The sequence below is a fragment of the Triplophysa dalaica genome, chromosome 10 (genome assembly GCF_015846415.1).
Source record: "Triplophysa dalaica isolate WHDGS20190420 chromosome 10, ASM1584641v1, whole genome shotgun sequence".
Taxonomy (NCBI): Eukaryota; Metazoa; Chordata; class Actinopteri; order Cypriniformes; family Nemacheilidae; genus Triplophysa; species Triplophysa dalaica.
In genome coordinates, this window is record NC_079551.1 from 18,179,890 (window position 1) to 18,202,263 (window position 22,374).

The 22,374-nt window shown below is 40.6% G+C and overlaps 1 protein-coding gene across 1 annotated transcript; it reads left to right on the forward strand.

Annotated features, from left to right (window-relative positions):
* The first annotated feature begins 482 nt into the window (after positions 1-482).
* Positions 483-12,048, forward strand: LOC130430679 (uncharacterized). The gene is made up of 11 exons (XM_056759824.1): positions 483-678; positions 803-910; positions 997-1,546; positions 1,852-1,918; positions 6,370-6,542; positions 6,648-6,724; positions 11,023-11,104; positions 11,209-11,283; positions 11,377-11,536; positions 11,712-11,907; positions 11,996-12,048. The coding sequence occupies exons 5-11, from the start codon at positions 6,451-6,453 to the stop codon at positions 12,046-12,048; spliced, it is 735 nt and encodes a 244-aa protein (XP_056615802.1). The 5' UTR covers positions 483-678; positions 803-910; positions 997-1,546; positions 1,852-1,918; positions 6,370-6,450.
* Positions 12,049-22,374: the final 10,326 nt, after the last annotated feature.

Here is a 22,374-nt window from a genome sequence, read left to right on the forward strand (position 1 = left end):
TCACTGGAATTCTATACTCCAATATCTTGAACATCGTTCATTAAGATGTTTGTGTGTTTATACAGGGACTTCTACGGGATGTCAGGACTATGCACATTGACACAGAGGAACAACTCAACTGCGTCGTAGAGATGGTGTATAAAAAAGCCACCTCTGAACCCAGCTTATCTGTCTCAAATGCCAGTATGTGCAGAAGTTTAGCCACGGTTAGTCATTTCTTTATGATGATGTATAATGATTTCATGGATTAGCCTACAGACTTTGGGTATATATGTTCAGTGTGTCAGTGGACTGCTAAACATTTTCTAAAACTGCTTTTGAAATTTTATGCCGCTTTAGACTGTTTTTCTGTAGAAAAACGTCAGATCCCGCTCTGATTATCTTTTTTGTGTTTATAGGTGAGAGTTCCTATGAAGAATAAGCTCTATATAGATGTGGGCTTCAAATCTCTCCTGCTCCAGTTCTGTTGGAAGCAGATTTTCAACGGACCAGGACGTAAAATGCTTAGTTAACAGCATCAAGTTCTTCATTGAGCTCTTCAAACAGAAGCTACTGACAGAGGCCTTTATGCAAGAGTGTGTTGTCAAATTGCTAAAACAACAAGAAGGCAAGACACTCGAGTGCCTATGTCACCTCCTCACCAGCGTGGGTAATGAGATGGATGTTGGGGAAGCAAAGGTAAGCGACAGATCACTTCATGGTTTATGTTTTTGTTTGTCAGCAGAATAGCATCACAGTATATTGAAGAGTGTGTTAATGATGCCAGTGGATATTAATCAAAAATCCTGTTTTTCACTTTTAGTCTAAAATTGACGCACACTTCACCCAACTGAAGAACCTGGTGAAGGAGCAAAAAAGGGGATCTAAGAGAATCCGTAATATGATGAAGGACGTCCTGGTCCTGAGAATGGTGAGTTGTGTGAGATTTTAGATGTTTGTGGATATTAAAATGTGTTTTTATCACAGTATTATAACTTTTTTCTCTTTTTCTTTCAGAATGATTGGGTGCCTCAGGAAACCAAACAGCAGAATGTTTTGTGAACTGCTGATAACAGCTGATCAGTCAATCATATTAAGACCTCAAAGATTGGCGTCGTCCTCACTCTGGTGAAGGTATCCGCCCCAAACACCCATTCAAACAACTAGCACTCATCTGCCCCTTCGTCCCCTGCCCCACCCAAGGAACCTATCTATTCTGCCCCACCTCACAGTAGACCCCACTGGAGAACCTAAACCTAGAACCCCCCCAAAAAAAGATTTTAATGTCTTTTTATTACTTATAAGGCAACTGTTTTAAAAAAACGATTCCCCCCAAAAACCCAACCTAACCTTACCCTCTGTAATCTTTACATGAATTTAAAAAAAAATATTACTTGAACATGTTTCACGTAACGTAACACGTTTTTTCTGCTATCCATGTTTTTCCGGCGGTATTCTGAGATAATGCCTGCTCAAGTTTGGATCTCTATGAATTCTTAAAGAAGACTACAGACGACCCAACACATGTGGAGAGATGATTCCAACCCCTGTGCTGACTTCAGATGACGTAAGCTTTGAATCGTTTTTACACATTGTAGTTTTTGTATTTATTACTTTAATGTATTCACTGGATCTTTCACAGTAACAGCAGGATAAAAAAAAATATTCAAAACTGTAGTTAAATAAAAGCATGTGTTCTGCAGAAAACAGTCCTTATCATTGTTTTACAGAAAGATCAACAGCATGAGAATGTTGTTGGCATGCATAGGGGAGGCATGCATAGATGTATCGCTGGTGAATAAGCAGGTGACTAACCACACACATAAACAAAGTCATTGAATTCCATGTCCATGTCTTTGCTGGTCTTCGCAGGAGGAACCAGAGGTTAATATAGAGATGAAAAGCAATGGAGACGTCAACAGAGAATCAGGACGAGCCGGTAAGTAATCCACAGGTAATAAGTACTAGTGCTTCGGCAGCTGTGGTTGGCATGGATGAGACCAGACTGTGTATGTGAGATAAATCCTTTTAAACTGTACTAGTTTCAGTACTTGGAGAAACCTGTTCCGACCAGTTACTTTTAGAGAAATTCCATCAAACCATCGGCCACTAAACCGTGTTCAATTCATCTAAACATGCCATTAATCTCAGTAAATTACGGTGAGTTCATTGGGCAGAATATTGAAAAGATATCTTGTTTGCACCTGGAGCATTGCAGATATTCAATCAGCATGGCTTTATGAAACTGTAGTCTTGTGAGATATTGCATTTACGCTAGTTTATTAATAGACTCCTTCTGATATGTTCAAAATCATATCTGTGATGTTCTGCTCTCTTCTGCTCCTGTATGTAGTTGAATATGATCAGAGCTGTCCATGGTGCTGATGTAAACACTCATACAGATTTCCTTTATATCAATATAAACTGATAGAAATACAGTAAGGTGTGTTACACTAAACTGCATAACACAGATTATTTCTATCTTTTTACATGGAGTCAAAGAAAATGCATTAGAAGAAAACATATTTTTAATCATTTAATTTTTTAACTTTACGGATAGAGTCGTTGTGTAAATCATAAATGGCAGCATTTTGATTAAATATTTTAATAATATATACTTTTTGCTGTGTTAATATACGTGAAGTATACCTGAAACATCTTTTTGTGGTTGTAAGGCAGGGGTGTCCAAAGTCAGTCCTGGAGGGCCTGTGTCCTGGAAAGTTTAGCTTCAACCCTAATCAAACACACCTGAACAGCTAATCAAGGTCTCACAAAGCAGACTAGAAACTTCAGAACAGGTGTGTTAAACCAAGCTAAAGATAAACTCTACAGGACTGTGGCCCTCTAGGACCGACATTGGACACCCCTGTTGTAAGGGTTCTGTGTTCAGTTCAGTGTTGTGTCTTTTATTTTGACGTTAAGATTTGTAGTCCTTGTCCGTGCTCTTTGTAGTTCTTTGTTTGCCCATCCTGATTGTGTCCAGGTGTTTTCCACATTAGTCTGTGTTTGCGCCAGTGCCTCTGGCTTAGCTTTGTGTCAATCTGCTGTTAGGTGAGTCATACGTTTGTCGGGTAATCACTCATTTACAGTTGTGTTCAAAATTATTCAACCCCCAATGCTGTAAATGGTTTAAGGGAATTTAGTGTACATTTGTAATTGTATTCAGAATGAAATCCTACAAGGACTTCTTAAAGAACCATATGCAACTAAAATGACATCAATTAGTTTTGTAATACAGTAGTAAATGTTTCTTTTGTGAATTCTTCATTGACATAATTATTCAACCCCTTAAAGACTACCACTCTGAAGAACAGAGGTTCAATGAAGTGTTTTCAATCAGGTATTGAAAACACCTGTGGATATCAGGGAGCAGCAAAAAAGCCTAATAAGCACCAATTAGGCAGCTTTAAAATGACTGTGATACTCAGCCCCTTCTAGACATTTACTGGTGTGGTTACAAACATGGTGAGGTCAAGAGAATGGTCCAGGAAGACAAGAGAACAGGTGATTACTCTTCACAGGAAGGGCAATGGCTATAAGAAGATTGCAGAGATGTTAAATATACCAAGAGACACCATAGGAAGCATCATTCGCAAATTCAAGACAAAGGGCACTGTTGAAACGCTACCTGGTCGTGGCAGAAAGAAGATGCTGACTTCGACTGCTGTGCGCTACCTGAAGCGTAGAGTGTAGAAAAGTCCCCGTGTGACTGCTGAGGAACTGAGAAAAGATTTGTCAGATGTGGGTACTGAAGTTTCTGCTCAGACAATACGGCGCACCCTGCGTAATGAAGGCCTCCGTGCCAGAACTTCCAGGCGCACCCCCTTGCTGTCCCCAAAGAATAAGAAGAGTCGACTGCAGTATGCCAAAAGTCATGTGGACAAACCACAGAAGTTTTGAGATAGTGTTCTGTGGACTCATGAAACAAAATTAGAACTGTTTGGGCCCATGGATCAACGCTATGTTTGGAGGAGGCCTGTGAAGAAAAGAACACCTTGCCTACTGTGAAGCATGGCGGGGGGTCAATCATGCTTTGGGGCTGTTTTGCTTCTGCAGGTACTGGGAAGCTTCAGCGTGTGCAAGGTACCATGAATTCTCTTCAGTACCAGGAGATATTGGATGACAATGTGATGCAGTCCGTCACAAACCTGAGGCTTGGAAGACGTTGGACCTTTCAACAGGACAATGATCGCAAGTATACCTCCAAGTCCACTAGTGCATGGTTGCAGATTAAAGGCTGGAACATTTTGAAGTGGCCATCACAGTCACCAGACTTAAATCTGATTGAGAACCTCTGGTGGGACTTAAAGAAAGCAGTTGCAGTGCGCAAGCCTAAGAATGTGACTGAACTGGAGGATTTTGCCCATGATGAATGGGCGAAGATACCCGTAGATCGCTGCAAGACACTTGTGTCAAGCTATGCTTCACGTTTAAAAGGTGTTATAACTGTAAAAGGATGTTGTACTAAGTACTAAGATTGAATGTCACTTGGGGGTTGAATAAAACTGATAATGATGTGAGCTCAGAAAAGACATTTGTGGTTATTTCATTATAAATGTTATGTTATATTTGTCTGACCTACACGTGCCTCTTTGATTTAATTGTAAAAAGGATGACTGAATGATCATAATCAATGTCAAACCGACCAAAACACTCAATTTCAGTGGGGGTTGAATAATTTTGAACACAACTGTATATTTGTTACAGATGGAGAAGTGCTTCAATAATGTAGAAAATTTGAAAAATAAATATTGAAAAAACATCAAGGCTTTGTAAAACGCCATAATAGAACCAATTAATTGTTCAAATTTAGCTATAAATAAAAGTTGTAAAAATTAGCATACGGTGTGGTATGTTATAGGACGTGATGTGTTCAACGACTGAACTTTAGATGAAAGGCTCATTTTGTGGTGTATTTATTAATCATTTGTTGTTTTGACCGCTGCTGTGTGCAGTTTTTGAACCAGGGAGGACCTCATTTGGCATGAAATAACATTTTAATGTTTTATATTGTTTTTATTGAATGTGTGGTTAAATAGAAGTGGTGTTTAATTGCTGTTAAATCTCTGAACCCAAACTAAGTCAAAAGTTGTATATATCCACCAGGGGGAGCCATTTACAAGAAAAAACATGTTAGATAGACCACCATCAAAACCCGCTAATGTACTCTGTCTCAAAAGAAGATATTTTGAGAAATGTCTCTGTGGTTTTGTGGCCATACAGTGGATGTCAATAGGGTTCAATGTAGTTTGGTTACCAGCATTCTTCAACATATTTGTTTCTGCAGAAGGAAAGTCGTACATGTTTGGAATGACAATTTTATTTTGGGGAAAACTATCCCATTAATGCCATATTCCGATATTGTACCTTTCAATGGTCCGTTTTCATTTTTATTACCAAACTTCAAAGATATGTATATAGATTCCCAACATTTTGAGGGTGTGTAAATGAAGACAAAATTGTTATTTGAGGGTGAACTATCCCTTTATTCCTTCTTATGTTGCTTTCTTTCTTGCTTGCCTTATTGGAAGCTAGTTGGATGTATTTTATGTTGAAATATTTTTTTACAGTTTACAGTAAGATTTATAATTTTATAGTTGGGTAATGCAAATTTTCTTACAAAAAATCATGGTTATTAAAGTCCTGACGTTTCGGACCAGGTGCCAGACCACTTTTTTGCCGCATGTCCAGTACTCCTGTCCTACAGTTTAACCGTTAAATAAGACTCTTCTGTTTAACTCATAATTCACTATTTATAGTTTATCGTCCTCACAGACTGAGGCGTTTTCTCTTCCGCTGTAGACCATGACCTCAATATTGGTCATCTTAGTAGTTTTGACCTGTTCTGTCACGTGTGTGTGGATTTGTGACCCCTAATCCAGTTCATTTCATCCTTTTTGACCCCCATTGTCCACAATAGTGTTTGAAGACCCCACGCACACCTTCACCCAATAATATTCCCGACCTTAGCACAAATAGATGAAGGTCTTTTTGTTGTAAATACACACTATTACAACAGTTTTGGTTTTTAGCAGTTTTAGCTCCCTCTTTTAGTCTTATTTTAGATCACCTAGTGGGCCACATCCACTAGGTTGAGAAACACTCCTCTAGTCCTAATGTTATATTGTCATTTATTTGCATCAATGTTGCTAAATTGTAATGATCTACCTGCAGCCAGAGGGCGCAAACATTCCTTTATAGCCTACAGCAAATGAAATCTTCATTTTGACTGAGAAGGAACTTCATAAACTATATGTTTGTCATAAATGTGCTGTTTGGACCAACAGGTAAACACAGAGACAAGATGATTGAAAAAGTTATGAATTACATTTACAAAGAACAGACTTTCTTCCTCTTGAGTTTCAAAGCAATTCTTTTATTTCTATCCAGGTTTTTATAGCCTAAATGTTTTAAGGGTGTTTTTGAAGAACCCACTGGCTTAAAAGCCCAATTATGTGAAATGGTTGTTTAATGGTAAACACTGCCTGGGATATCTGGATACGAGTACAAAGCTTCAGGTTCTCCATCCAGGCCGGGCGATTTGCATGGAACATACTTTTGGGGTACGTACCGGCCAAAAGGTTTCCGAGAACGGCTGACAACACATATTTGCCTGTTTTATTCACACCTTAACTGCTAAGGTAATTAGATTTTCGTCTATTTTTCAGCCGGAATGTCTCTGAATCAGCACCGTGTTCTGGGAATTCCTGGGTATCACGTGTCTCTGTGATGTCGATCCATGATGGTAAGTGACCAGTTAGTGTCACACTTAACAGTCAAATGCACAGCCGTATAAAATCACAGGCCTGCGATGGTGCTGAGGGATTTGTGTTGACGCACATTTGAGCTACTTATAAGAGGGCTGAGATTTCCTTTCTGTACCGTGACTTTGTTGATGGTCTTTTGAGTTATTCCAATCTGAATAAACCAGTTTTTTTCTATAGAAAAATGACTCCTAATGTTTTGTGCATGAATATTTGCAATTGATTTTTACGACAGATGTTTGTAGTGTTCATTTTCTCAGCAACAAGCGCGAACCAATAGGTTGTAATTGTTAACGTTAGTAAATACGTTCGCTAACATAAACTAAAAATTAGCAATATTGTTTTCCAGCATTTATCAATCTTTGTTAATGTTAGTAAATGCCAGTATAGTTTTTTATGTTAGTTTATTGTCCATTAACTAACGTTTACAATTACAACATTTGATTTTAGCAATGTATTTGTAAATACTAAAATGAACACGAGCTAACACCGAACAAAACTGTCAGGAAAATGACAGACTTAACCAAATTTTCAAAAACAATGCTACTTAAAATACTATTTCATCAGTCTTATTGATCTAAAGCTTCTCCAAGTTAGATGATTGTGTTTCTTCGTCACTTGCAATCTTGTGTTCTATATGTTTAACATAATCTCTCAAGGTCATTGGAGAAAGTTGCATTTTCCTGAAATGCTGTGACATTTCTCTCCATCTCTCTCTAGTTTGTTTCAGACAATGACTAGAGGAATAAAATGAGACGATCAAATGCTTTTAGGTGAATGATTATGAGGCAAAGAAGAGCTACCCCAAAAAATGCTTAAAGGAACAGTTTACCCCAAAATTATAGTTCTGTTATTATTTACCCCTTTCTTATGTCTTTTCAAACCTGCATGACTTTCTTTCTTTTTTAGAACACAAAAGATGCTCTTTCAAAGAATGTTTGCAATCGAACAACGGAGGTACCTATTCACGTCTATTGTATTGAGCTTTGTAGGTCACGAGAAGCTTGGGAATATATGGAAAGGCAATCTTTGTTGTTTTCTTTCCATGTTCTCTCAGCCCGTGTTTTTGCCCTCATCCTATTTCCATGTTATATGGAAATATATAGCATTTCTACAGCACAGCATGTCCCGCTGTTCTCTTGGGTGCGGCACCCTCATCGAGGTGGGGGATGGACACGATAGCTGCATTAAATGTCTGGGCGTCCAGCACGCTGAGGTAGCTTTCGTAGACTGCGGGCTTATGATCATGCAGAAGTTGCAGTCACGGGTGGCTGTCTTACTCCGGGAACCAGCCACCACTTTGTCTGCTACCCAGACTGTGACATTGGTGGCTAAGGCCCCTATGTCAAATAGGGCTATCAGCGTTGGTGATATGGGGACCACTGCGAGAGTAAACCCGCCAGCCAAGCGCTCACGGGCCACTTGCACCCTGCCTCGCTCATCTGACCGTTCCCCATACCGACGGTGGCAAACTGTCCGGATCCTCAGTCATGTATTCAGAAACGATGTATGACGATGATGAGATGTCACTCGCAGCATCGGAGGGAGACTTGTTGGCATCCTACGCTGAAGACTCCGAGCTCCCCCTCGAGAGGGGTCGAGCTCAGGAGGAAGCAGAGGTTGAGATGTCAACCATGCTTACTCGGCAGCCACGAGTATTGGGTTGCAGTGCACACCATTCCCCAACGCTCGCGGCTGGATACGTGGTTCCTGGTGACGGCGCGCAGTGCCAAACCGTGCCAAACCGTGCCCATCCCCGTGCCATTCTTCCCGGAGGTGCATGGAGAGCTGTGCAAGACTTGGAGCGCTCCACTCACGGCTCGCTCCAGTCAAACCAGTTCTAGCTCCCTCCCTTCCCTCGATGGTGGGGCAGCCAAAGGTTACGTCGAGATCCCCCAGGTGGAACGTGCGGTTGCGGTGCATTGCTTGGGAGCTTGAGAGCTGCCCACACTAACTCTGTGGCTTCTGAGGAAGGTCCGTCTTGGCTACTCAATCCAGTTCGCCAGAAACCCTCCCAAGTTTGGGGCATCCTCTCCACCTCTGTCGGAGGCAGGGAAGCCTCCGTACTTCGGGCAGAGGTCGCCACCCTTCTGGCGAAACGGGCATCAAGTTCGTCCCTCAAGCCAAGATGTTCAGTGGGTTTAACAGCCCGTACTTCATTGTTCCAAAGAGAGACGGGGGGTCGCACCCCATTCTAGATCTGCGTACCCTTAACAAGCACCCTAACAAGCTGCCATTCAGGAGGATCATGCAGAGGCGCATCCTGACCTCCATCGGGTGTCAGGATTAGTTCGTGGCAATCGACCTGAAGGACGCTTACTTTCATGTTTCGATCCTCCCTCAACAACGGCCGTTCCTACGGTTCATGTTCGAGGGGCAGGCAGGGCAAGTCCTACCTTTCGGTCTGTCCCCACGGGTCTTCACGAAGATCGTGGAAGCCGCCCTTTCTCCCTGAGGGGAGGAAGGTGTGCGGGTACTGAACTATCCTGACGACTGGGACACTCGCAAGATCTGTTGTGTACGCAAAGGGACCTGGTGCTCCGGCACCTAGATCGATTGGGACTACATGTCAACCGAGAAAAGAGCAAGCTCTCCCTGTGCAGAGCACCTTTTTTTTATAGGTATGGAACTCGACTCTGTCTCCATGACAGCTGAGACTGCACAGTCAGTACAGAACTGCTTGAACCTTTTCAAGCGGCAGTCAGTGGTCCCCCTGAAACTATTTCAGAGGCTCCTGGGGCACATGGCTTCCTCGGCGGCGGTCATCCCCCTCGGGTTGATGGACATGAGACCGCTCCAGCACTGGCTACAGAGTCAAGTTCCATGGAAAGCGTGGCACACCGGCAGCAGGTGTATGGTTATCACGCCTCTCTGCCGATGCCCCTCAACCCCTTGGTCTTCAATGATGTTGCCGCGGATGGGGGTCCCCCTTGGGCAAGTTTCAATGCGTGTCGTGATGACACCAGACGTGATGACACCGACATTGATCCGCTGCTACATGTCGTAGATCCGGCAATGCAGTAATAGATGAAAGAGAGAGGCCGACAGAAAGGGAACTCAAAAAAATAAGTTACCTGGTTGCTTTAATATTTTAAGTTGAAACAAGAAAAAAGAACAAGAACGACAAGAAAAACAAGAAAAAATGGTCAAATGGCAACAAAACGCGTTTAGAAGCTATTATAATAAATCATCTATAAAGTATATTATTTATGTAGTGGTGCAGTGATTTATGGTATAAAGCCTTAAATAAAATAAAATGTTTTAAAAAGTGTCCTTTTGCAGACTTACAACACAAACTATCAATATTCAGAAGCATTACATTGGATCAGCACTACCGGCTGTTCTTTGTCCTTAGTGGGTCTGGCTGTCACAGTGGTTTATCAAATTGGGACCAGGTAAAACAATGTTTTACACACGGACAATCAGAGCTGTTATACTTCTCATCCCTGTCACTAAGACAAACTGAGTTTATAAATTCATATGTTCTCCGGCACAGGAAGTCACGAGGGTGCAGCCCTACCCTGCTTTCGGTGAACATCTGCTTGAGCATGACGGTTTTCTACCTTCTCTTCATGTTTGGCATAAACAATCCTGTCAAACATGCAAAATAGGCAATTTCTTTAGCAGAAAATGAAGTTCCTGAGTCAGATCACAAGAAGTACTCAGACGAGGGTCCCTGCACCATATTTACAGCCTTGATTCATTACTTTTTGTTGGCCACATTCACTTGGAATTTTCTGTATGGGATTCATGTGTTCTACCTCTTCAAAGCAACTATATCTGGACCACCTCCATGGTTTCTTAAGGTGTCCGTAGCATTTGGCCGGGGTCGGAGAGATTAAAAGTTAATATAACCTGAATTTATTTGAAACAACATATATTTGAGATATAGCCAAATATTGTTAGCTAATGCTATAATTTTTATTGTAAGTAAACATGTAAAGGGATGTTTTTATAACAGGAAACAAAAAATTGTCATCATTTATTCACCCTCTTGTCCTTCAAAACCTGCGTCACTCTTTTTTCTGTGGAAACAAAAGAAGATATTAAGTCTCAGGGGTTTTGTGTCCATAAAATGGAAGTCAATGGGGGCCAATGCTGTCTGGTTACCAACATATATCTTCTTTTATGTTCTGCAGAAGAAAGTAAGTCAAACAGGTTTGGAATGACATGAGGGTGAATCAATAAAGAAACTATTTAGCATTCAGAAGAATACTGCCGGAATGTTCATGTAGGCTTCTGTGTATTACACCTGTCCATATAAATGTTCTTGTCTCAGGGTTTCCAGCTATTATTGTTGGTATCTCGTTGGGTTCCACTAACAGAAGTGATGAGCCTTTAGGTTATCGACAAGAAGAGTTGTAAGTACTAAATATAGGGTTATTAACATAATATGCTATTCTTTAATGTAAGTTCTCAGTACTTTCACTTGTTAGAAGTTCACTTGTAACCCTTCTTTCCAAAGTTGCTGGCTGGCTTCTTTCACCGCAATGTTGGTGCATTTCTCTCACAACATCTCTAAAACCAACCCTGCTTTAAGGTATCTAAACCAATTCTCTTCAGATTAATTCATTCATACTTGAGCAATTTTGTTGGTGTCACCCAAAAAGGCTTAAGTGCTCTTGTCGTCTAGATCACGACAGACTCCTCTGAGGAAGAAGCTTTTGAACAGCTTTTCTCTGGCTGTGATGCTTGGTCTGACCTGGGTCATCGTCTGCATTTTGCTCATCACCCATGACAAAACTCTCAACCTCATCCTGAGCATAGTTTTCTGTCTCTGCAACACAACACAGGTGTGAGAAGTATTTACCAACCGCTTGCTTTATGTGTTGCACCCCTATAGGCCCATCAGCCAGCCTGTTATTAAAAATAGAGTTGTGTTGCTGAATTCAAGTCATATCGCTTAATTCATGGATTGTAAATATGTGGCTTCTATATTCATTACATATTTTCTTTCCAATCTCAAAGGGCATACAGATATTCGTATTATTTACACTAAGATCTATCTTAAAGTCAAATCCAGCTCTTCTGAATCCTGTGAATGCACTACACATTGGCCTTCACAGAAGAAACTTCTTTCTATGGAAGGTTAAGTTACCGGAAAGCACAGAAACCTACACACCCTCAAATCCTGACCCTGTCAGACCACCCCATGTCATCAAAGGTAAATACTGTAAACAGTTATTTTAAACCGGACATGTACTGGACATAAATTATTTTATATTTATGTTAATGTATCACATATTGTAAAGCCGCCAAGCCTTGCTTGAGGCAGCTGAAGGATGCCGGACGGTGCTTTGCTTAAGTACGCGCACGCTTGACTTGCTTAAATAGAATGTCCACACAAGTTTGTAGAATGCTCATGGTTTTAGCTTTATTTTACTGTTTCTAATCTTCATTTTTGGTGCAAGCAAGATCCATACAACAGTCAATAAATCCACCAGTCTTTCACCTTTTCCAAAGACTTACTTTTAGTGGTACAAATCCTAGCGTAGCGGTCAAAAAACTGTGTTCACCTTCCCCCCCAGCAACACCTATCACCTGAGGGAAGGTTCCCACCTATATGGTGCTCTCAATTAACAATGATGACCCCTACTGGACACACCATAAACCACAAAATGGCTAAATGGCACTTACACACTGGCCCCTAATTGGGGTGAATCAAACATGCCAATTCCCAACACTTTACAAAAGAGCCATGAAGTACATACAAATAGTGAGTAATATAAATGCATATAATGGTTATAACAAACACCTTAGCCCACAGATTGATGTAAAAGACAAAGCTTTGCTACGGGCCTATCCATAATACTGGTCTTAGTCTGTAAACGCACAAAGCGTACCAGCCCTTTTTTATCAGGGAAGGTTTCCAAGACTCTTCCAAGTGGCCAGGAGCCTTGAGGTGCCGTTTGATCCATAATTACCACAACATCTCCAGGCTTGAGACTATTTTTGATTGTATTCCATTTCTGCCTCTCCTGCAGTAAAGGTAGGTACTCTTTCACCCATCGTTTCCAAAAGAGGTCTGAAATGTATTGAACCTGTTTCCACCTTCTTTTAATGTACAAGTCATGCTCCTCAAACAATCCAGGAGACAAGCATGGTTTTCCTTTCAGCAAAAGGATATGATTAGGAGTGAGCACTTCCAGATCCATTGGATCATCAGATAATTTGGTGATTGGTCAATCATTTAAGATTGCCTCAGCTTCACACAGAACTGTATGGAAACCGTCGTCATCAAGTTTCTGCTGTTGAAGAACTGCAGTGAGTATTTTTCTCAACATACGAATGAGTCGCTCCCAAACCCCACCAAAATGGGATGCAGCTGGAGGATTGAAAGTCCACTTAATGCCCTTCTGACATAAAACTGCTCGAATCTTAGTTTGGTTTAGTGTTGCAAGTGCCTCCCTTAATTCTCTCTCTGCCCCTATGAAATTTGTCCCATTATCTGATAGAAGATGTTCCACTTGCCCTCTTCTACTGATAAATCGGCGCAGAGCATTTATACAGGCATCTGTGTCAAGGGAGTTGGCCAGCTCAAGATGAACTGCTCTGCTGGCCAAGCAGGTGAAAATGACACCATAACGTTTCACTGTACCTCTTCCCCTCTTCACCTCTATTGGTCCAAAATAATCAACACCGGTATTGGTAAACGGCGGATGGTCTGGCAAAATTCTCTCCTTGGGTAGGTCAGCCATCTTTTGCTCCATCCTCCTTCCGTTATACTTTCTACAGAAGCAACACTCTGCTATGATCTTTCTTACAGCTGAAGTGGCACCTGTTATCCAATACCTTCTTCTTAATGTCGACAACATATGATTACGTCCACTATGGCAAAGCTGTTCATGTAAATCCTTCAGTATAAGGGTAGCCACATGCTGATCTTTACTGAGGAGTAATGGATATTTCATTTCTTCTGGCAATGAGCCTCGTGTCAGCCGCCCTCCGACTCTCAGAAGCCCATTATCCAGCCATGGGTCCAGCCGATAAATGACACTCTGCTTACTCACTAGATCCATTCCAGAAGACATGGCAGCAATCTCCTCAGGGAATCTTTGCTGTTGACAGTAGCAGATTATAGCCAACTCAGCTTCCATGAGATCCTCTGCAGACAAAGATTGTCCTCCAGTTGTATTATCAACTACATGGTTTGCTTGTATCAAGGCATTTTTCTTATTGGTGTCAGCAATATCTGAATCCACATTCTCTTGTGAATCCTTTTCAACAACATTGTTTTCAATTTAAGAAACCAGGCTACTGCTGCTTGAAGTTTCCTCCAATTTGAATAGTAAGCGATCAGGCGATTTGTACCATTCAGTGAGCCTTGAGTATTCAGTGCATTTAGCACAGCTTCTTTCTTAACCTCGGGGTCATCAACCCCTACTGCAGTAAGCACAATATTCTTGGGCCACTCCTCTCGAGGTTTCCACAGAAACTTGGGACCTTCTATCCACAGGTTGTTCTTACTAAACTCTCCAGCCCTCCTTCCTCTGGATGCATCGTCAGCTGGATTGTCTTTTGAGCTAACATATCGCCATTGTGATGTCTTTGTAACTTCCCTGATGATGGAGACTCTGTTTGCAACAAAGGTATAGAATCGCTTTTCCTCATTCATGACATACCGGAGCACAGATGTACTGTCAGTCCAGAATACAGAATCTTGCAACTGGAACCTCAGCTCTTTCTTTAACATCAGGTCTACACGAACCGCAAGCAGAGCAGCGGTTAACTCTAATCTTGGAATAGTGACAGCTTTTAGAGGTGTTACTCTGGCCTTGCCCATGAGGAAAGCTACGTAAATGTCACCGTTGCCATTCTCAATTCTAAGGTACGTGACTGTGCCATATCCCTGTAAGCTCGCATCGGAGAAATGATGCAGCTGAGCATGTCTATTAAAGCTTCCAGGCCTGATGCATCTCTTTACCTTGAATTCAGAGAGTTCATTCAGCTCCTTCAACCACTGCAACCAATGTCGTGCAATGTCTTTGGGCACATTCTCATCCCATCCAAGCTTTCTCCTGCATAGCTCTTGTAGCATAATCTTAGCAGGTAACACTACTGGAGCCAGGAATCCAAGAGGATCGTATACTGAACTGGACACGGACAACATTCCACGTCTTGTGCATGAATTTTCCTGGATCTCCATTTTAAACTTAAATGAGTCAGTTTCAGCACACCACAGCAAACCAAGAGCTCTCTCTATAGGAAGGCTGTCCCTATCCAGATCTAGCTCCTTCCACTCTTTGGCTCTGTACTCCTCAGGAAATGTTTGAAGAACAGTGTGCCTATTACTGATCCATTTGGTCAGAGTAAAACCTCCTCGCTGACAAAGCATGGAAAGGTCTTTAACTAAACAAACTGCTTTTTCTTCAGATGCCACACTCTTAAGGCAATCATCTACATAGAACTTTTCTTTGAGAGTTGTAACAACCTCCTCTCGGAACTCAGACTGATGGTCCTCCGCTGTTTTTCTCAAAGCAAAAGCAGCACAACTTGGAGAGGAGACTGCACCAAACAGATGGACAGTCATGCGAAACACTGACATTTCCTTTGTAAAGTCTCCGTTCTGCCACCACAAGAAACGGAGAAAGTCCTGGTCCTCTTCTGCAACCCTGACCTGATGAAACATCTCTTGTATGTCACCCATGACTGCTACCAATTCTTGCCTACACCTCAGGAGGACTCCAAGTAATGTATTTGTTAAGTTGGGACCTTGCAAAAGGACTTGATTCAAGGATGTTCCTTTGAATACCGCACCACAATCAAATACCACCCGCAGGTTCCTCTTCCTGGGATGACGTACACCATGGTGTGGAATGTACCACACTTTTCCACTTTCACCTTTCATCTGCTGAAAGGGCACTTGCTCTGCATATCCTTTGTTGATCATATCATTGACAAATGTTACATATTCCTGATGAAACTGCTCATCTCTTTGGAATCTCCTTTTCAATCCAAGCATTCGTTGTTTTGCCACAGAGAAGTTGTTAGGCAGATACACATTTTCCCTTTTAAATGGCAACTTCAAGGTGTAATGATTGTCCTTAAAAGTGGCAGAACTTTCTGCAATCTCCAAGAACCTAATATCCTCTCTAGACCATTCCAGCTCTTCTGCAGCTTGCTCATTAAAATCATGGTTGTATTGTTTGGACAACATTTCCTCCAATCTACACACCGAAATCCTGTTAACAACTGCATAACAGTCTTCAGCCTCAAGACTGCTTGCATGCAAAGAACCATTTATGACCCAACCCAAAGCTGTGCTTATAGCATAAGGGCCGTTTTCCCTGGCTATTTATGACTTCCCAAGGCTCCAACATCTTAGGTGCGTTGCTTCCAATCAACAAGTCAACATTAGCCATTATATGGGGAACTTCAACATTTGCCAGGTAAGGCCACTTAGACAAATCTCCTTTAGACACAATGTTGTTGGAACTTACAGGCATTTTTTGTGTGAGCATTTGTGGTAGCTGATAGAAGATTTTACTATCAAGAGAAGACACTTCCAAACCTGAGAGTACATACGCTGGTACCACTTTTTCCTGTCCCATAGTTTGTAATAGAAATCGAGTTCTTCTACCAGAAAGATTGAGTCGCTGCATAAGACTTTCAGTACAAAAGGTTGCGGAACTGCCAGGATCCAGGAATGCATATGTCTGTATTATCTGATCTCCTTTACTGGCCTTGACTTGAACCGGTAAGATAGAAAGTATACAGCGATCTTCTCCGGCCCGTGTTTGACCACATGTTTCTGTAGATCCTGAGAACTTGCGTGTGTCTGACCTAACTGCATTTCTTTCAATATGAAGCACAGTAGGATGAGGCCGACTACATATCTTACAAGTCAACCGCTTTCCATAGCTACAACTCATGTGCCCAGCACTTAGGCAACCAAAGCAAGGTTCTTTCTCTTTTAGAAAGTCCATCTTTTCTCGATGCTTCTTCCCTTGAAATTCCATACAGTTCTCCAGTACATGATGTTTAGCACAATACACACATGAGGGTATCATTTTAGCCTTAGTTGGTAGCAATTCTGTCCTTAAATGTCTGAAGGTTTCCTCAGATTCCACAGGTGCGACAGTAGTGGCAAATATGTTTCCTTTAACTCTGCTCTCTTGACGTAACTTTGGATGATAAACAGGCAAGTCCCTGATTTCACCAAACACAGGATCCATCAGAATGCCAGCCTGTCTTTCAGTAAATTCAACAAGATTTTTGAATGAAGCTCTACATTTACTAGTTTCCAGAATGTTATGTGCTACAGTTCTCCCCCGCTCTCTAAGCTTGTAAGGCAACTTCGATAAAATGGCTCTCAAATTGCTTGGCATATCCAACTCCTTAAGATACTCAAATTCCTCAGTAACATTACAACAGCCGCGTAGAAAAAGTGCATAAGATTGCAAAGCATTGGCATCCTCTCCCTTTATTGGGCGCCAAGCTATAGCCTTTTCCAAATAGGCATTGGCAATTCTGTACTTGTTTCCAAAATGTTCCTCTAAAAACTGTTTTGCCTTAGCATAGCCAAAGTCTGGAGTCATGTGTAAACAACTACGTACCAGCTCCCTTGGTTGGCCCCTAGTAAACTGTTCCAAGTAATACAAGCAATCACTATGACTTGCCTTCTCCTCCACTCCCTTCTCAAATGCCCTGATAAAGGACACATACTGAAGAGGATCCCCATCAAATAAGGGAATATTTCTTGGCGGTAATAAGGAAATACATTGTTGTTGGACTAGAGCTGCTGTGATTTCATTTTGTTTTTGCATTATAGAGACAATGTCACCATACTGATTTCCAGCTTGTGACCTGGAACTCCCATCAGATGCAAGAGGTCCACTAGTTTGAATAGATATGTGCTGAAAATTCCTATCAGATGCAAGAGGTCCACTTGTTTGAATTGATGTAGCTCCTAATGTTTGTTGAGAAGTTTGCAAGGGCTGCTGATGAATTTCCTGGCATGGCACAGATGATGTTAAAGGAGGATTCACAGTTAGTATTTGCTTTGCCAGTTTGCTACGGACAACAGGTTCAAACTCCTTTGCCTTTGGATTTAATGTAGCGGAAGATGCTTTTTCCTCTTCCTTCCCCAACTGAGAAGTCCTAACATGAGAGACTTGAGAAACACTGTAGTTTTCAGGGACCTGTAGAACTGCAAGTTTAGCAGTGGATTCTGCTAGCATTATTTTCAGCTCAAACTGCTCCTTTTTCCTCCTAATCATCTGCTCTTGCTCCTCCAAGGCATGTCTTTCGTCTAAAGCTGCCATACGAGCGAGCAGTGCAGCTTTATTTGCCTCAGCCATGACTCTGGCAGAAAAAACACTCTTGCATGTACTTGCTTTACTTGAATGTTTACTATCCAAATTTGAAATACTATCGTCTGGATTAACATCATCAAACTCGTCATTCCTGACCTCATTTGTAGCAATTTCAATATTTTCTTGACATGAAACCCACATTCTCACTTCAGAAATAAACTCATTATTCACAATAATTTTGGCTTTAAACCATATGTCATGTTTTTCCTGCTCACTTTCAGGTAACATACCCATCAAAGAACAATGAATACCCTTTGCTTCATCACATAAATTTAAAAGATCAACAAATACAATTTGTACCTCTTTTATACATTTTTGTTGCATTAGACCTTGTACCTTGTTTCTTAAACAACCAGCTTTAGTTAGTACAGATTTTCTATCATTTTGCAACCTTTCAACCTTTTCAGCAAAAGCTTTAGGGGTTAACTTTACAACACGTTTATGTTTGTCCATTTGTACATCAACGTCAGTAAGAACACCATTGTTCACTTCCATCTGCCTTTGCTCAGTTTCAGACACCTCCATAATTCACTGAATATTCAGACGCACAATTAAAGCATTTCATGAAAGTTGTTTGAAAGTTATCGTTTTTGCTCACCAATGCATTGGATTTACGACCCAAATGTGTGCACACAAAGATAAATGGCCATTGAAATAAAGGCTCTATTTAGCGTACCTCTTCCCTTTGGGCGCCATTTTCAAACAAAAGCTCCGATGCCGATGCTTGTAATACAGCTCCGATGTCCTTTCTCGTGCTGATAGATGGTACTTGACCCAAAGGAAAAGACGTGCAGGTATAATCCAGAACTCCGCGATGTCCCGTCTCGCGTTGCAGCTAGTTTCCAATGCAAGCTGAAACAAAGTCAATGCCTTTCTTCCAATAATCCACTTAATCTCGTTCAGCGAGGGATGAAATTTCCACGTAGATGAGCGAACCAGAGTTCCTTTAGGTCGTACCAATAGTTTTTTGACATTGTAAAGCCGCCAAGCCTTGCTTGAGGCAGTTGAGGGATGCCGGACGGTGCTTTGCTTAAGTACGCGCACGCTTGACTTGCTTAAATAGAATGTCCACACAAGTTTGTAGAATGCTCATGGTTTTAGCTTTATTTTACTGTTTCTAATCTTCATTTCTGGTGCAAGCAAGATCCATACAACAGTCAATAAATCCACCAGTCTTTCACCTTTTCCAAAGACTTACTTTTAGTGGTACAAATCCTAGCGTAGCGTAGTCAAAAAACTGTGTTCACCTTCCCCCCAGCAACACCTATCAACTGAGGGAAGATTCCCACCTATATGGTGCTCTCAATTAACAATGATGACCCCTACTGGACACACCATAAACCACAAAATGGCTAAATGGCTCTTACACATATATTGAATATATAATAGATATTCTGCTGTTTTGTGAGAGTTGCAAACAAATCAAAATGTGTTTTTGTTTTTCATTAGAGAGCTCAAGATCATTGGATGTTGAAACTGCTGATCACATCCGCATCAAGGAACAATGTAATGAATAACACAGGTCTATTAAATTAACTGTGTACCTTAAACAAAAAATGGTTATTTAAAGTTGCATCCATGGTAAACTGATGTTTTGTGTGTTCTGAGTAGGGGATACTGTACAGGCAGCCGCTTATCGCAGAAATAAACACCGACAGTGTGATCTTGAATAAAGAAAGATCTTATTTCGAGATAACAGCCAGTTTAACCGTATTGTTACACGGCTGCTTGGCACATGAGAAAAAATGGACATGTGAATTTAAAATATTTTATTAGCAAATTTTTACTGAATGCAGACCTTCCGCGAGGTATACTTTCGGTTTTTAGGTAAGAAACGATATTCAAATGTCACGAACAGGAAATTTGGTTGAGTCATTTGAAAAAATAATGTCATATATGTTATTAAAAGACATTTTTATATTTAATTTTGTCAAAAAAAAAGTCTAAACTGGCCAATCAGAATCAAGCATTCCAAGGAGCTGTGTAATGTTACTGAATACCTTGGTTATAAAATTGCAATGTTTAATATTTACGTAAAATAAACTTTATTCTGCAATAGTTTTATTTTTTAATAGTAATATTTTATCTGTTCATTTATGGTGTGCCTTGATAATAATTCTTGTTAAAACATAAATAAAACCCCTTCAAAAAAATTCAGACTGAGTTTGCTAATTCATTACAGCCCCCTACACTACAAAGATAAACACAATGGAAAAGACAAAGAATACGAACTTGGGACAATAAGTAATAATACATCTACACTGTGGTTGTGTGTCAGGTGTTGACTGTAATTTTCATACCATTTCTTTCCTGTTTAAATGTTTGTGATAGACTAAAAAAGTGTTCCCTTGTGGGTTGAGCATATTGTAAATGTTAAGAAAAATAAACTTAAATTCAACATCCCTCTTAGATTACTTTAAAATGTTGTCACAAAGATGATATCTGTCAGCTAAAATGTGAGTTTAGTGGTCTGGGACACGGCTCTGAGATTGTAGGCGGGGCCTCCACACCTCTAACGCCTCTTCACGCTGGTTCACCAATCAAAACGGGCAGCATTAGACAGGCTTTCTGCACATTGGATAGAAGTGAACTGTCACTCATCTGTGGTGAAACCAATGAACGTCACCGTTCAAAAGACTGTAAATTGTTCGCCTGTTAAGTGGACATTTAGTCTCCTTCAGTGTCTGCTAGCAAAAGACAAAACGGACACGTGAAGAAGTGTTGCTCGCGTTCAGGTAAATTATGAAATTATAATTTATTGTTAAAATTAATCTGGGTATTGTTCGTTCGATTAAAGTCATTTCGGGATTAATGATTTACGAGGTTTATTCTGAGTTTAAAAGAGTCGATCGACTGTCAGTTTGAATGCGCGCGCAATAACTTTGCTTTGGGTGTTAACGTACCCTTACAAAACATCCCAAGCAACTTTCAAATCAAGGAAAACGAATAATAAAAAAAAACGTTTATTTAATATAAACAAATATAGACTTTTGTGCTCCTTTTGGAGTTTTTTTATATTTAAGAGATGTTAGCATGTCCACGTTTAATTTGCAGTAAACACAGTGACTCCTGCTGTTCAAAACATGTATTGCATGTATTACGTTTGTCTAACAACTTCAACTTCATGTTCCTTCTAGAGTTTTATAGTTTGTCCACTTCTACTAGATTCGTGTAGATTATATAGTGCACTAATGTACTGGAATAACATGATTATATTCATAGTTTACACCAGCTATAGGTGAGGAAACTCCCGTCCAGACCCAGCTAGGAAAAAATGCTGTTAAAATATAAAATACACCGTCATGCCAGTACAAAGCAAATAAAAGTATTTTAAACATATGAAATGAACATAAAGATGATATATGACATCAACATAAAGACAAAGATAAGAAATGGCAAAATAAACTGTTGTTTTTCTTGAAACTATTTAGTGCTTTGTTATTTTGAGGGATGAACCATGTACAATGGTTAAAAAAAGAAAACAAGTCTTCAATTACAGTTACTAACAAGGACAGAAAAAGGTCCAGATGAACTAAACAAGATGATTATTATTTAAAGAAGTCTGATTGCGTTTTTGTAATGTTGTTTTCTCACAGTGTGATGCTGGTGCTCCAAGCATAACCATACAGCTGGTTTCTGATTGGAAAAACACTTTCTCCAGGATGATACTTCTCAAAGTGGATGAGGTCCAGGTTTGCAGGAGATTTGGAGTTTATAAATGGATGATTGGAGTCTTTACTTTGTTCCTCCTGAGGTGGGTGAAAAGATCCTTCCAATAACTGTCACCAGAACTGTTAGTTTCCTTTACTAAAGACATCACCTCAATCGATGCTCAAGGTCAACAAGAACTACCTTAATCTAAATGAAACTAATACAACATGTTTGTCTGGATCACATGAACACATCACATGAACTAAGTTTTAACATTCCTTGTGGACTGAATGACTGCAAGTCATCTTTTACAGTTTACAAGTATTTCAGATGTCAGGTCCTTAGAACTTACTATATTAAAAAATTGAATGATGAAATTTAGCTGTTGGACTTAAACATTGACATTTTATGTGAATGAATTATGCTCACCTTGTTTTCATTGCATACTTGGTATTTAATACTAAACTTACATCACATGTCAGCAGTTAGAAGTTATAGATGCATTCAGTGGCCCTGATTGGAGGTTCCTGGGTGGGTGTCTGTGGGAAGTGGGGGGGCTCATTGGTTGTGGTTTGGGGGATTCATTTGCTGCGGCTGTGTGGGTCCGGTTTGGTCTTGCTTTGTGGTCGGTGTCGGACAACAGAGGAATAAAGTTACAACATGCC